General features: G+C 55.5%; 1 protein-coding gene across 1 annotated transcript; it reads right to left on the bottom strand.

Moving 5' to 3' along the window:
* Nucleotides 1–305: 305 nt before the first annotated feature.
* LOC117642673 (serine/arginine-rich splicing factor 1B) lies at nucleotides 306–5,017 on the bottom strand. The gene is made up of 4 exons (XM_034381093.1): nucleotides 4,657–5,017; nucleotides 3,779–3,969; nucleotides 3,522–3,694; nucleotides 306–3,440 (listed from the first exon to the last, which is right to left on the bottom strand). The coding sequence occupies exons 1-4, from the start codon at nucleotides 4,824–4,826 to the stop codon at nucleotides 3,240–3,242; spliced, it is 735 nt and encodes a 244-aa protein (XP_034236984.1). The 5' UTR covers nucleotides 4,827–5,017; the 3' UTR covers nucleotides 306–3,239.
* Between the last annotated feature and the right edge of the window lie 11,005 nt (nucleotides 5,018–16,022).

Genomic DNA, 16,022 nt, shown 5'->3' with positions numbered 1-16,022 from the left:
TTCATGTTTTGGCCACCCTGCTCGACGTAAAAGTAAGGGGCGGTGACTAGAACAGCGGGATATTTGAAGCACCAACGAATTTAACTAGCCAAGAGATGTCTCTTCAACGAGCTGCTACAGTCGATTTCAGTCAACTTGACTAATAGTGAAATTTGCCCAGTTGCAGTTGAATTGTAATTTAAGTTCTTGTTTTCATGTTTTACACAGATTCATTCCTGAATCCTTGATTGGTAAATAGGTTTTAATCACATGCATGTTTAGTGGAAAGTGAAGAGAAAGTACAGGCTGCACAACAAAATGACGGATGGAATAATAAAATCACTTTATTTGGAGCTTGCATGGAATACTTAACAGCACCAACAAAAGTGATCTTAAATTATATTCATTTCTTTTTTTAAAAAGGCAAATAAAACAGTGGAGATGGGTTTAGCACACTTGATCCAAAACAAGAGTATAAGAACCTCACAGAGGCATTAAGGAAAAATCCAAGTTATAAAACCTGTGAGGATCATATACTCCAGAACTTAAAAGAATGAGGAGTTAATCTAAAAGAAAATCAGTCTTCAAAATACTAAAATGATGTTTGTCTGAACTTGGGTCTTCCCTCCATAAATTTAGTCACTACATAAACGTGTACAAGAGCTGTTTTCTAATGATTCAGCAGAACAGGGGAAAATATCAAAAAGGACAGGGATGTGTAACAATCTGTGCCAGCACAGATATACTTTTATAATCTTTTTTTCTTTTCAAAGGCTTTTTTTATACACAAAATTATCTAAACAAGCCTTGATATTTCCAGTTCTGCCTTGGAAAGGGAAACTCTCTGGATGACACACAAAAACAATTGAAAAATAAGACTTTGGTTCCTTCATAATTTCCTCTTGCAAAATCCTTGGTTCTTGCACTTGAATAACTTCCCAGGTCACAGTAATGAAATCCCTCGTTGACATTCATTCCTCTTCCATTGCCCAGCTTTCTTTTTTCGTGTCCTCACTCTCATTAGTCTTCCAGGAAATTCTTGGGGAAGCACATGTCCAACACCCGAGGATATTGGTAAGATTCCCAACCTCAACATCATAAAATAGCAGGTATTTAAACCATTGTTGTAAAGTCAAAAACTGTGTTCATAAAATTGTACTAGTGTAAATAAAATCCATGTGAAGTGGGTGGTAAGGTATAAATAGATGAGGGGAGCGCTGAGGCACACCATGATACGCCATGCCACGGGCATGCGGACACTTGCTGTGCTGACATCCTGCGAATGTTCCAAGTAGTCCAGTCCAGTATCCACAATGCGTTTGGCACGTTGTCAGGCAATCCTCATGAGGCACAAGGAAGAGTCCCATCCATAGTGTATCCAGAGGTTCCATGAAAGCGTCCCATTTCCTCATCCACAAATTGGGTGGGTTTGTCAGGCTCCTCCTCTTCCCGGTAAAGAATCCAACATAGTGCTAGGATCAGCGTTCCTTTAATAGGTTCATCCAATTGCAATCCAATCCTTCCACATACATCCAGTTACAATGCTCTAGCTATCCATATGAATGAAAAGAAAAACAAAGTATCATTAGTCATCCTTCCTCACCACATTCAAAACAAAGACCTAAACAGAAACCTCTAGAAAACCATTTGGGGTCCTCCAAAGAAAAAAAAAAGTGAACAAAAAGCACAAGACTAGTCAAAAATTAACAGTAAATGGAAGAATTACATGCAGCTGATCTCAACTTCGAACATGACCATTCTAGTGGTTTCAAAGACAGGTAAAGAAATCAAACTTCATCACAAGATTACACAATGTCTGATATCATTGGAGAGGAAACCACAGTTACCACAGTGGTTTCATCAGAAAACTATTGTAGAAAAAAGAAAGCTTAATTATAGGTATGTATTGCAAGTCTGGTGGAGACCCATGACTTCAAGCCTTAACTCGCACAAACACAAGAACTAAAAACAAACAATAAGGCTGCCAACACAAATCAGCTGACAGAAAAATTAAGTTAAAATTGGATACATATAGCCACTGAAGACAGGAAGCAGCCGAGTGGAATTTTGAGCAACACACCTTCATGCTTTAATACTAATTTCCAGCATGAAGAAATTAATTTACTAGCCCCATTAGTGGAGTTCATAGGAATGTAAAATACCAGCATCTAAAAAGCTACATGAAGTAAGACTCCCTTAAAACACTACAGATTTTGTAAACAAGTCCACAAATATTCACTGCAAATTTTCTAGTTCATTCACTTGAAGTTAAGGGACATTGCACATGAGAACCTGGTCAAGGTATTTTTTTCATTTTTTTATCTATACTATGACAGATAGTATGTCTTCACGGTCAACATGTACACAAAGAAGTTCAGTGAAAATTCATAGCACACCAGTTGGAGGGAAGCATGTAATGACATCACTTCCAAGTCATGATTAGAGGTATTACACTGTGACACATAAACCGTGAGTTGGTGTCAAAACAAAAAAAAGAAAAGAGGGGCACTTCAAAGGCAAGGAAATATTATGGGAAGAATAATAAATTATGGTACAGCACATTTCTACTTAAGTGATACAAGAGAATGGTCAACTGATAAGCCTGCAAAGGAAATGCATAGAATTTAATTAAGTACACATCAGAATCTATGACTGAAAAGATCATTACATGAATGCTGACCCTAGGTTAATGGCAATACTTGCACTCAAAATATTTGGCATCAAAATGTAGACACAATGAAATAACGCATCACGATAAAATAGAACAGTCATCACATTATGCCAATTTATTTTTACTTTTAAGAAGAATAAAAGATTATCGCCTGGTATGAAGCACCAATGGTATCAGAAATAGCAGAAATGTTGAACATGACCTATGGAACCTCTCATTGTTAAATCTAGATGGAATGAAATATGCAATCATTTCCATGCCTTCACATATGTGCTAGAAATCACATTATGTTGTGTCAAACTTGCTATAGCTCACATTTAGACATTACAAAAAAAAAAGGTAAGAAAATAACACTGAATCCCATACAGGGATTTGAGACAGGGCATTGGGAATATAACAAATTGATTTTAAAATGATAACTGACCATTGATAGATGAGCAGAGAGCCCTCGAGGATTCCTCCTACCCAGATGAAATCTTGAGACTGGTAAGGGATAATTCCTGCCAGATTCCTGCCCAATGCTGACAGGCACTATAAGATTAATTTCAGTTTATTATCACTGAATTTAACATCCGCCATTACCAATGTATCAGTCATATGATGGAGAACGACTTCCTCGAGATCGAGATCGTGAGTAACTTCTCCTAGGAATGGGAGAATATGAAGGGGAACCTCGCTTCCCTCGGGAAGAGTAGCTACGGGAGCGAGAGCGACGGCCTCTCTCCTCACTAGCTCGACCGCCACTACTGCCCGAATAATCCTCTTTCACTCTGATATACGCAACTTCACCCTGAATTAACAGAAGAAAATTATTGATTCAGACACACTAAGACAATAAAAGAAGAACTGAATGAATGAAATGACCATTTACCTCATGAGATCGGAATCTAGAGTCATCAAGTTTTTTGAAAGCATACTTCATGTCATCATAGCGAAGGAATTCAACAACTCCAGTGCCATCCTTAAAGACATCAGCAAAGCAAACATCTCCTGCCTCACGCATGTGATCTTTTAAATCTTGCCAACTGCCTGAGGGAGGAAGACCTAAGAGACAAGACAAAAAGTTAGTCAGATAGGGATGATAACAGAGTGTCTGGTGCAAATCATTAGAATAATGGTAATACTTGCCTGACACCAATACTCTGTACTGAGATCGTCGTGCAGGGGGCCCTCTTCCACGACTGCCACCGCTGCTTGAGCCAGACATGTTTCGACTGCTGCCACGCATAGCTGGACCACCGCCTCGGGGAAATTCAACTCGTAATCTGTATCCATCATAGTCAAATCCATCTCTAGCATGGACAGCATCTTCAGCATCCCTGCAGACAAAATTCATAAGAATGTTAAAAAACACAAACTAATAAATCTAATTGCATACTAGTGACGGGCTGCAAAGTTCATTTGTAGAAGCTACCAAACAACCAATACCAGTGGGTAATCCTCAAATGAAGTCAGGGCACCAGATGCCCAGTGACCAGTTTGCAAAGTCAAATTGACAGATTAACATAAGCATAGATAGGCATTTGCAGGGCACACAAACTCAAATATTAAAGTAAGAATAATGATGTAATTCAGACGCAGTGGCACAGTTAAAATTTGAACAAAGCGCAAGAAAAATCACCAGGATGAGACAATGGCAAGATAAGTTTGGAGGGGGCTCGAGGGGGTGTGCGTCAATTTCAACCAACGGACTGAAGGCCAGCGATCAAGCAGCTCAAAACCACGTCGAAGCAGACTCTGGCCAAATAAGAAAGTCGGTCCGACCGAAACTGACGGGTTAGGAGCTGGCCCAAGTGCCACGAAACCGAAGACTGAAAGAATCGCGAGGACGCTTGACGCTAGTGCAGTTGCATTACCATTGCGCTGGACAAGGGACGCTCCCCAGGCCTGGCGCTTCGCTTTGTTTTCGCTCTCATAACCTTGAGCTCATCAGAGAAAGAAACCGACGAACATAACCACAGCCAAGAAACTGCGAACGTCTGGTTCGGAAATCCGCGTCAACTCACCTCGGATCGTCGAATTCAACGAACGCAAACGGGGGTCCTCTTCTATTTTTCAAGTCAACAAACGTGACTTTGCCATACTTGTAAAACAAATCCTGGATATCCTTGGTGCGGATATCGGGCGGCAGGTTCCCAACGTAGATCCGACACTCGTTTCGTGATCCATATGACATGGCAGCGCAATTGAGGAAGATATCGACACAATCACTTGCCTACACTTAGCAAATAAAGGGATCAATCAACTTTAATAGACGCCGCTACGGCAGAGCACGCCAAACAAAATAAACACAAGATGGCGGCCGACCGACCGAAGCGAGGGAGCGATCCGCCGCACGGGCTGCCAACGCGACGGAGAAAAACGCGGCAATCTCATCAGGATTACCAGCAGTGTAGTTCGCCAAGTCGCCACGACGGCGGACGGCGCGCTGCGATCGCCCTTGTCCACGGCCAGACGTCCACGGCCAGACGTCCACGGTAGTCCACGCCAGCGCCAATGGGGAGCCGGCATTTCACCGCCAGCATTCAAACGGCCGCGCGGCAGCGACAACGACAACCCTACCATCGCCAGCGCATTGGGTGCATTGACATTGACGCGGACTTGCAAGACCGCGTCGCCTCGGCCCGTCTGTCCACTTTCACAAGTCAAGGCTACACTCCAAATCCAGGGTGTCTAGAAACTATACGCCTTAGGCGTATGCCACAGAAATGGAAATGCATAAGGGCCGATTCTAATTGCCAAATGCGTAGAACACCCATTGAGCCCAGTGCGCAGAAGAGTTGAAAGTGGACCCGTTGATCAAGGAAAGGTGCGAGCATTGCACACACCCGGTCATAGGCACTGAGCTCAACAGGCTCCGGCCCGTAGAACTCCATTAGGCCTCGGTGGCGTCGGGTCGTCCACGCGGGCCTTGCGGCAACGCGGGCCACGCCCGTTGAGTCAGGCCATGAGCCAGGATGTTACCCCACAGTGGGCCAATACCGGGGAGCGGCCAAAACTCTACCTTTTGATCCGAGTCGCTAAATGGGCGTATCCGACGGTGGTGACCACCAAGGTTGCTCTCCGTAAGGCAGTCCATGTGGGGCACACGCGGCTAGGTCCATTGCAGCCTGGAGTAAAGCGTTAGAATCATGGGCTCCACCGGTCTTCTGCCCACCGCACTACCCTCAGGAGTCAGCGATCGATGCTGACTTGGGGCACCCCTCAGATGCGGGCCGAGATCCGCGAGATATCAACAGGGGTGCCACGAGGACCCCGCAAACGGTGTCGCCAGGACAAGCGCCAGGATCTCGCAGCCCGCGACTCTGAAAGGGTGCTTGCAAGACAGGGTGTCGCGTGGGTTGTCGTGGGTGCCCCTGGAGCCTTATCCTACCCTTTGCTGCCCCTCCACCTTGGCCGCCACTGCCCGATCCCCACTGCCATTCCCCCACCACTGCTCGCCAGCCACCCGAACGCCGCTCGGCAGGCGCGCCTGCGGCTCAGCCAGGGTAGGCCACCCATCGCACTGTCCTGTATTTTCCCGGGCACCCGGTACAATGCACGCACCTTTCCTTCGACCAATGGTGTTCACATGCTAACTTCTATCTGCAAAAGGTGCTCAATGGGGTATACGCCTTTGGCGTTTAGAATCAAGGCGCCTTAAGGCAGTTCCATTTCTGTGGCATACGCCTAAGGCGTATAGTTTCTAGACACCCTGGATTTGGAGTGTAGAGTCTCAGTGGCCAGCGCCGACTCTAAAGTAATACTGCATCAACTTACCTTTTATGAATAAGAATAAATAAGAAAAGATCCGATTTCATTTTGTTTATTGTGAGAGACAGCCACCCGATGCTGGGCCAGTGCGGGGCGGTGAAAGGACGGCCCGCGTTGCATCAGCCGAAATTGGCGAGCCCGCAGATCGAGCCAGTCGCATAGCCCTCCCCGCCGCGCCTAACGCCCCGCCGGCCCCGCGGACTCATTCCGAACGGTGTGTCGTCGCTCCGTCTCTCTCGCGCCCTTGCGGGCCTTGCGGGCCACGCCACGAGTGCGAGAGAGAGCGACAGAGCGACGAAAGCACTCGCCCCACAGTGGGCCAGAAGACCGGTGGAGCGGCCAAAACTCTAGACGCGTTTTGAGCTCCAGAGTCGCTAAATGGAACTCAAACCGTACGTGTGATCCCACCAATGGATTGCTCTCCGAACGAGGAATCCATTGGTGGGGTCACACGGTCGGTTCGAGTCCCATTTAGCGACTCTGGAGCTCAAAACGCGTCTAGAATTCTGGCCGCTCCACCGGTCTTCTGGCCCACCGTGCGCCCGGAGTCCGCCAGGTGCGCAGCGCGCGGCAGCGGTTCGGTTCGGATGGCGCGAGGCGCGGGTGCCGCACGGCGCGCCACTAGGAAGCGAAGCAGAGCGAAGCGACTCGGAGGCTGATGCCGAGAGTCGCTGTCGTCGCTCTCTCTCGCACCTGTAGGCGATGCCCCACGAGTGCGAGAGAGACAGAGCGACGAACAGGACTCGGCGTGCGGGAGGCCCCCGTCGGCCCCCGGCGATAGGCCGATAGGACCCGCATTGCGCGCGACCGAAACGCACGCAAGTCCGCGCGCACGCAGGCCAGTTACCGCCATGCGTGGTGCGGACAGGCGTGCGCGTGCGTCGCAGGCAACAGTCTGCGCCGCAGTGCTTTGGGGGCACGCGCATCCGCGCGGAGATGCACTCCGTGACAATGACAGCCGTCGGCGCAGAAACTCTGACCAGAAAACGAAGAGCCCTGAGTTCTCGCGGTTTATGGCATCTGCTGCCACGGCTAGCATTGCAGGTAGCCCTCGACCGCGAGAACCGAGGGCTCTTCGTTTTCTAGTCAGAGAATAGTGCACGCCCTGGCAAACTTCGAGGGCTCCTCAATTTCCCCGGTTCAATTCCGGTTAACCTAACCCAACCTGACCTAAAGTGACCGGATATCCTTCCAAAAGGTGGTCCAAACTGGCGAAATCATCGCGAGGATGCGGCATAGCTACCAGTAACGAGTTAGAATTTTACCATCTCCGGATTTTGGGCGTACGCGGCGGACCGGCCGGGCTGTTCCATAAGAAACAGCCCGTAAAAGTGGCGTGTCGCAACGCCGCGACACCGGGCCGCCGGCAGTTGAGTGCTGCATACGCGACGCGCGACGCGAAACCCGATCGGGACTCTTTGTTCTCTTTCTTCTTTTTTATCGCCGCGCGTTCCTGTCCCTCGCTCACTCCTCCGTGTCGTTCGGCGTCCATCCACCCACGCACAGTGTAGGCACAGTGCTGGCGGTGGTGTACTGCCCAAGACTCGCCGCTTCGTCGCTCTGTCTCTCTCGCGTCCCCGTCGGGACGCCCCGCCCCGCGAGAGCGAGAGAGACAGAGCGACCGGTCGGCATCAGTCTGCTGCGGCGCGGGAAATTTACCGCCGCACTGTTGGTAGTGCGGTAGTGTGTAGGCCGTCACATTGTAAAACAGCAATGACGGCTGGCGGTCCGCTACGCTGCACACGGCTGGCCGTGCCGTAAGCTGGCCGTCGGCTGGTCTAGAGTCTAGAGAGGTCTCTGGTTTCGTGGACGGACGTTAAAACGGGCAACGCGCCGCGGATGACATCTGCGAAGGTGTCGGCCGGCGTACAGTGGGCCAGAAGACCGATGAAGGCGGCCAAAACTCTAGACACGTTTTGAGCTCCAGAGTCGCTAAACAGGCCTCGAACCGAACGTGTGACCCCACCAATGGATTCCTCGTTCGGAGAGCAATCCATTGGTGGGGTCACACGTTCGGTTCGAGTCCCATTTAGCGACTCTGGAGTTCAAAACGCGTCTAGAGTTTTGGCCGCCTCCGCCGGTCTTCTGGCCCACTGTGCGGCGTGGCGGTCTCCTCCGCTCCGAGTCCGCCCAGTGCGTGGAGTGGTAGTTTTTACCGGCGGCCCGCAGATGGTGGACGTCGCGGACGTTATGACGGACATCACGGCCATCTGGAGGGGCTTTGGCACGCTCGCGCTGCGCGTTCGGCGGCAGCGCGGCGGCCTGAGAGACTTGGAGGCCGTGGCAGCTAGTCTAGTTTACGACGAGAGTGGCGTGGAGGCATGCAGGGGTGGGCCTATGTTTGCGAACGGGGGCGGCCCCAGCAGGACTGGCAGGGCAGGGCCATAGGGCCTTGGAGGCACTATGCCGGGCGCTTTGAACCTCTCGGTGTGTTTGTGGTGCTTTTGGACAGAAGGGCGCCCCTGCGCTCCGCGGCCTTGGGCCCCAGTAGGCGTTTTGTCGCTGTCTCTCTCGCTCTTAGGACGGGGCTGCCGCACGAGTGCGAGAGAGACAGAGCGAACGCAGCAATGTGCGGAATCGCTGTGCAGGGCTTGGCGATGGCGGCGGCGCCCCGCGGCCAGGCGGACCGCCCGCCACGCGCCCATCTAGGCCCAGAGGGTCGCAAAGGAGTGCCCCCCAAAACGACGACGACGACCGCCACTTACGTACAGTGGGCCAGAAGACCGGTGGAGGCGGCCAAAACTCTAGACACGTTTTGAGCTCCAGAGTCACTAAATGGGACTCGAACCGAACGTGTGACCCCACCAATGGATTCCTCGTTCGGAGAGCAATCCATTGGTGGGGTCACACGTTCGGTTCGAGTTCCATTTAGCAACTCCGGAGCTCAAAACGCGTCTAGAGTTTTGGCCGCCTCCACCGGTCTTTTGGCCCACTGTGTTACGGCGCGCACTGACTACAGGCAGGCCCCGCCGCGTCGTCGCGACGGGCCGTCCGCACCAACCTACTCCCGTTCGAGCACAAGCTCGGGGAGAGGGCGGCAAAAGGGAAGCCCTTTGCGGCGGGGTGCCGTCGGCCCGCTGCGCCGCGCCCCGGCCGTTGGGCACGCCGCACGCGCAGAGCGGCGCAGACCGGCGCGGAGCACCAGGTCAAGGAGAAGCAGAGCACCTCGCTGTCCGGGCCGTCGACATAAAATCCATAACGTGATCCTGCCGGCCCGTCCAAGTGGACCACAGAGTGCGGGCCGCTCCCAAATGGGACTGGCTCGCTCCGCAAGGCGAGGCTTGGCCCTGCCCGCGTGGACCGCGCGGCGCCTCGCTGGTGTTGCAGCAGGAGGACAAGCAGTGCCTCCTCGTCGAACCTCGTCGCCCACGGCCCCCTGCCTCGTCGCGCTGCACTGTGCCGCCGCACTCCAGTGCGTTGCGGTTGCCTAGCGTCACGGCGCTCCGTCCCGGCCGCCACCGCACAGTGGGCCAGAAGACCGGTGGAGGCGGCCAAAACTCTAGATGCGTTTTGAGCTCCAGAGTCGCTAAATGGGACTCGAACCGAACGTGTGACCCCACCAATGGATTCCTCGTTCGGAGAGCAATCCATCGGTGGGATCACACGTTCGGTTCGAATCCCATTTAGCGACGCTGGAGCTCAAAACGCGTCTAGAGTTTTGGCCGCCTCCACCGGTCTTCTCATACCCCCCAAGTAGAGGGTGGTTGCTGCGGGCGGGACTCTGCCTGCATTTTTGAGGTTTGCAGTCTGAGTCCTTCGCTTACAGTAGCTGCTTACTCGAACGCTAGAGGTCTGCTGAGGCCTTACAGCGCCGATGACGATGACCGGTCTTCTGGGCCACTGTGCACCGGTGCCGGCCCGGCCGCGCGCGGTTGACGCTCCCTACTCGGCAGTCCCTGCTGCCTGCTGCCGTCCGCGGCTCGTCTCGGTGCGCGTCTCGTTGCGCGTGGAAGGCGTGGAACGCTGCCAGCTCTAGGACTTCTAGGTGCGCCCGTGGCCCTCAACCCCGCCAGGCCACGCCAGGCTGGCGGTCAGTGGAGCCGTTGACCCCGGCCCAGCGCGGCGGCGGGTAGGTCCGCGCCCCGCGAACGCCGACGTGACCCTGGGCGTCAACCAGGACAGGAGGGTACCGGGTGAGCCGGCCGCTGAGTGGGCTGGTCTGGCCGGTCCATTAGGCTGACGGGCAACTGCAGACGGATGCCGAGAGGTGCTCTGTCTCTCTCGCATGCATGCGGGAGGCTTCCTGCGTGCGAGAGAGACAGAGCGACGAAAGCGACTCTCGGAATCAGTCTGCTGCAGGCGTGTTGGTGGTGCTGGCGGCGCTAGCCCTGCAGGCCGTGCTGCTGGTGCGAGTCGGAGGCATCGCCCTCCTCCACCCTGGGCCAAGCCAAGGCCAAGCCAAGGCCAAGCCCAGGGCGCAGTCAACGGCCTGCCTGACTGCAGTCAGGGATGATGGCATGGCCGGCCGCGTCTTCCGGTCGAACAAAAAGCGCGCCGCACAGTGGGCCGCCGCCTTGAGCCGCTCGAGTTTCCCTCCGCGGACCCATTCTTCCGAGAGTCGTTTCCGTCGCTCCGGCCCTCTCGCACCTTCACGAGACGCCGCGTGAGTGCGAGGGAGAGCGTCGGAAACGACTCTCGGAATCGGGTACTGGTGTCCATATGACTAGGCGAAACAGTCGCACCACCTGCTGACTGATTCCGTTTTCATCGACCCGTCTCTCTCGCACTCATGGGGCGCACAGTGGGCCAGAAGACCGGTGGAGGCGGCCAAAACTCTAGACGCGTTTTGAGCTCCATAGTTGCTATACAGGACTCGAACCGAACGTGTGACCCCACCAATGGACTCCTCGTTCGGAGAGCAATCCATTGGTGGGGTCACATGCTCGGTTCGAGGCCCATTTAGCGACTCTGGAGCCCGAAACGCGTCTGGAGTTTTGGCCGCCTCCACCGGTCTTCTGGCCCACTGTGGGGCGCCCCGCGTAGGTGCGAGAGCGACAGCGCGACGCAAACGCCTCTCGGAATCAGTCTGCCGTCGGGCAGCTGGGACAATTAGGGATAGGCATCCCAAACGGGTTAGATAAGGCTTCTCCGGGCGAGCGTCGCGTTCCCACGCAAATTCCTGTGGGCTGGCCGGCCAGGCTGGGCCAAACGAGGGGCCCTAACACGGTCAACTCTTTCGGCCCAAACTGATGGCGACACCACAATTTAATTTTTATCTTCCGCCGACCGCACGGCGGGGGTCCGATTGGGGCGGTGGCCGCGCCGTGACGTCCAATCAGAATCGAGCGAGAGAGATTCTCGGCGCGGACGAGTAGTGTGCGACTCGGCGAATGGGGGGTTCGTTGGTTCGGCGACGGATTTTCAGCCGAGGATCATCCTCGAGGATGGCCGGGCCGGGGCGCGGCGGCCAGACTGCAGTCCCACGGACGGCAGACGCCCCAGCCTGCTGCCTGCTGGTGTGCCGGTCGATTAGACAATTTATGAGACTTCCGAGAGCGCGTACCGCGTGCCGTACCGCGTTGTGTGCCCCCCACAGTGCGCGCTCCACACCCACACCGCCGTGGGGACGTACATGGCCAGCGCCACACGCCGCGCCCGCCCCGCCCCGCCCCGCCCCACCTCGCCCCGCCCCGCCCCGCCACGCCCCACCTCGCCCCGCCCCGCCCCGCCCCGCCCCGCCCCGCCCCGCCCCACCTCGCCCCGCCCCGCCCCGCCCCGCCCGGACTCTCAACCTTGTGCTGCACTACGCGCCAATTGTCTCTCTATCCTGGCTGACAAGCCGCGGCCAAATCACATATCGAGGAGGGGCGGGGCGGGGCGGGGCGGGGCGGGGCGGGATGGCGCGGGGTGGGGCGGGGCGGGGCGGGGCGGGGCGTTTGGGGTGGCGGCCGGCGTTCCGATGGCGTGCGGACAAGTCTGTCGGATAAAGCGACCCGTCACTCGACGAGTCTGACAGTCGCTGGCCATCGCACGAGAAGAAATTAAAGCAATATAATCTCACGTGCTAAACGCGTTGGTCTATCCCAATTAAAAGCGCTGCCGAATGTTCCAGAGCGTTGCAAAGGAGACTGTCTGGAAGCACACTGGAAGGCCGACGACGAGGCAGACAGCGTGGCTGCTGTTTATTTATTGGCTCCTTCAATCTTGGGGCACCAGCAGCAAGCCGATATTCCGAACAGTCGCTTCGTCGCCCTGTCTCTCTCGCACCCCAACGGGTCATCTCGTGAGAGCGAGAGGTGACATCCCTTCCGTTGGTGGCAGAAGGAAGAGGCAAGAGGCCCTACCCGGAGGCGCTGCAAAATTTTAGCATCCGATGGCGTGCTATTCGCTTGGCGGGCCTGGCGGGCCTGGCGCACAGTGGGCCAGAAGACCGGTGGAGGCGGCCAAAACTCTAGACGCGTTTTGAGCTCCAGCGTCGCTGAATGGGACTCGAATCGAACGTGTGACCCCATCAATGGATTGCTCTCCGAATGAGGAATCCATTGATGGGGTCACACGTTCGGTTCAAGCCCTGTTTAGCGACTTTGCAGCTCAAAACGAGTCTAGAGTTTTGGCCGCCTCCACCGGTCTTCTGGCCCACTGTGCGGCGGGCGTGCGTGCAGCGCCTGACACTGTCACTCGGCACGCACCGCCGAGTCGCCGAGTCCCGCCAGTGGCCGCGTCCAGCCCAGATGGGGTGGCCTAGATCCGGCTCGGAATGCGGCTAGGCGCGACAATGCCGAGCGGACGTAGGCCCGGCAGTGGCGGCAGTGGCGGCAGCCCCCGGGGGCACCACGCCGACGACGTCGACGAGAAGGATACGGCGCCGATGACCTTGTCCACGTCCATCCGTCCCAATATTGCTGTGCCGGCCGGGACAAGCCGGGCGAAGCCTGGCGCTCGGCCAGAGTCTTTATACTTCTCAAATGAACCCCATCCTAGACCTCGCCTCGCACACACTCACACACGCGCACAGAGACAGACTGACAGACAGACAGACAGACAGACACGAACACACACACACACACACACACACGAACACACACACACACACACACACACACACACACACACAGGGACTGGCGCGCCCGCGCATACACACGCCCGTGTGAGTGAGAGTGTGCGAGTGTCGGTGAAGGATACTTTGGACTCCATCAATCATAGAAAATTAATCCCGAGCCACTTCTATTTTTTTTTATTTCCCGTCGCCGTTTTGCTCTGGTCGCGATATATATATATACGTTTCCCCGGCGCCGTCCCACACGGCCCTCGCGGTGCTGTGCGCACTGTGCGTGCAGACCCGAGGATGAATAATGCAGAGGCAGTTATGCGCACGCTGGACTGCGAATAGTGCGAATAGCGACACCGCGATGCGACCACGCGCAGCGCGCATAGAGTGCACCGAGGGAGGCGAGGGAGGCGCCACTCGCACTACAAACCCATTCCGGTCGGAAAGACCGACTCCTTTTTACCGTGTACGGCATCCGAAACAAGGGCGCCGGAAGTGGGGTGCGGGGGGGGGGGGGGGCGACTTGCCCCCCCCCCCCGAGTGGATGTCGAGTGTCGGTGAAGGATACTTTGGACTCCATCAATCATAGAAAATAATCCCGAGCCACTTCTATTTTTTTTTTTTCCCGTCGCCGTTTTGCTCTGGTCGCGATATATATATATACGTTTCCCCGGCGCCGTCCCACACGGCCCTCGCGGTGCTGTGCGCACTGTGCGTGCAGACGAGGATGAATAATGCAGAGGCAGTTATGCGCACGCTGGACTGCGAATAGTGCGATTAGCGACACCGCGATGCGACCACGCGCAGCGCGCATAGAGTGCACCGAAGGAGGCGAGGAGGCGCCACTCGCACTACAAACCCATTCCGGTCGGAAAGACCGACTCCTTTTTACCGTGTACGGCATCCGAAACGGCAATCTCGCAATGACAAAAGCCGCGAATGAAAGCCCCTCTCGCGCGGCGAGGCTGGCGAGGCAGGGCGGGCAAGGTGTCGCAGGCAAGGCGCAGCCGGGACAGTGATCCATGCACGTCAAAGGCGGAGCGCGGAGCAGAGAAAGCTTGCGGGCGGGCCAGGCCCGCGGATCATGGACCACGATCACTGAGCCGGATGACGAGATGAAAAGGATTGCCGGCCAAAGGAGTGCGAACCGCCTCCTCGCCTCACTTTGCCGCGCAAATTTAAAGACGCCAATTTTTTTGCTCCCCATTTTCGAGCTGGGTCGCTGGGTTTCCCAGTGGCGGATCCAGAGCAGGCCAAAGGGAGCGGACAGCACTTTTTCCGTACTTAAGGAGGGCAGAGTGCTGCTTTTTGCCTACTTTTCAGGCGGCCATCCAGGGGTCAAGGGGGAGGGCAGAGTGCTGCTTTTTGCCGACTTTTCAGGCGGCCATCCAGGGGTCAAGGAGGAGGGCAGAGTGCTGCTTTTTGCCGACTTTTCAGGCGGCCATCCAGGGGTCAAGGGGGAGGCAGTTGCCCTTTTGCCCGCTGGATCCGCGTCTGCCGCCGCCGCGCTCGGACACTGCACTGCCCCATGCTGTCCTCCGCGCAGCGCTCCCGGTTGCACTGCTCGCCGTGCCACGCCGTGCAGTGCGGCGCGGCCGCTCTTTTACGACTCGTCCTCGGCGACGCCGTGGAGACCGTGGCGGAGGCCGAGAGCGTGGGTGCTGCAACACCGCGCTGCCTTTAGTCCGCCGTTAGGCTAGGTCGCCGCGGGGTCGCTGACCGGCCGGCCGCGCCCGCGCACCTCGCTGCGAGGCTACTCGTCGTACGCTCGCTCACTGCTCGTTTTCGATTTCAGTTTCGTTTTCCCCGAGGCGGCGCGATGACTCCCATTTTCGAGTCCGCGCCGCGCGGAGACCGCCCCGACATCGGCTGGCGGTGACCCCTCCCCTCCCCTCCCGCCCGGACCAATCATCTGGCGAGACGGCGGCCCGACCCGCTATTTCGGCCACTTATTTGAGCGCCAACCGCAAACCGGCGCGGCGCTGCGTTCAAAAAGTGTGATATTCGTGTCTGCGGCACCACACTGTTGGGGCCGGCCGTGCCGGGCACTGCAGTGGCGATAGGGGTGGCGCGCCACGCCTTCATTAGCATAATGCCTCCACTGCGGTATCTTTATTAGGGCGATACGCGGACCGCTCCGTCGCTCTCTCGCACCCCGACGGGCCGCCCTGTGAGTGCGAGGGGATTCGGATTGGATTCGGAAGCCTGCGACCATTGTACTGTACGGCCATTCTGCATCACCGCATTGGCACGGCCACGGCGGCATCGTCGCAGCGTCATTGCTGCTGTGAGTATTCACGAACCCGCAGAGAGTGTGTGCGTATGTGTGTGTCTGCGTGCGTGTGTGTGTGTGTGTGTGTGTAGGTGTGTGTAGGTGTGTAGGTAGGTGTGTGTGTGTGTGTGTGTAGGTGTGTGTGTGTGTGTGTGTAGGTGTGTGTGTGTGTGAGTGCGCGCGTGTGAGTGTTGGTCATTCGCCGGTTGGCCGACGTACCCACGAGAAGTATATGCGTTACGGAGGGAAAAGCCATGAAATGTCCCATCCCATGAAATGGACGCTTCTTATTTTTGTTTCGGTTCTCTTGGGTGCGTTTCCTTCCCCGTCCCTTGGCGCGAAACCCATCCTAGTACATT

This window comes from Thrips palmi, unplaced genomic scaffold (genome assembly GCF_012932325.1).
Source record: "Thrips palmi isolate BJ-2018 unplaced genomic scaffold, TpBJ-2018v1 HiC_scaffold_16, whole genome shotgun sequence".
Classification (NCBI taxonomy): Eukaryota; Metazoa; Arthropoda; class Insecta; order Thysanoptera; family Thripidae; genus Thrips; species Thrips palmi.
Note: the sequence above shows the minus strand (reverse complement) of the source record. Positions and strands in the feature narration are given on the sequence as shown.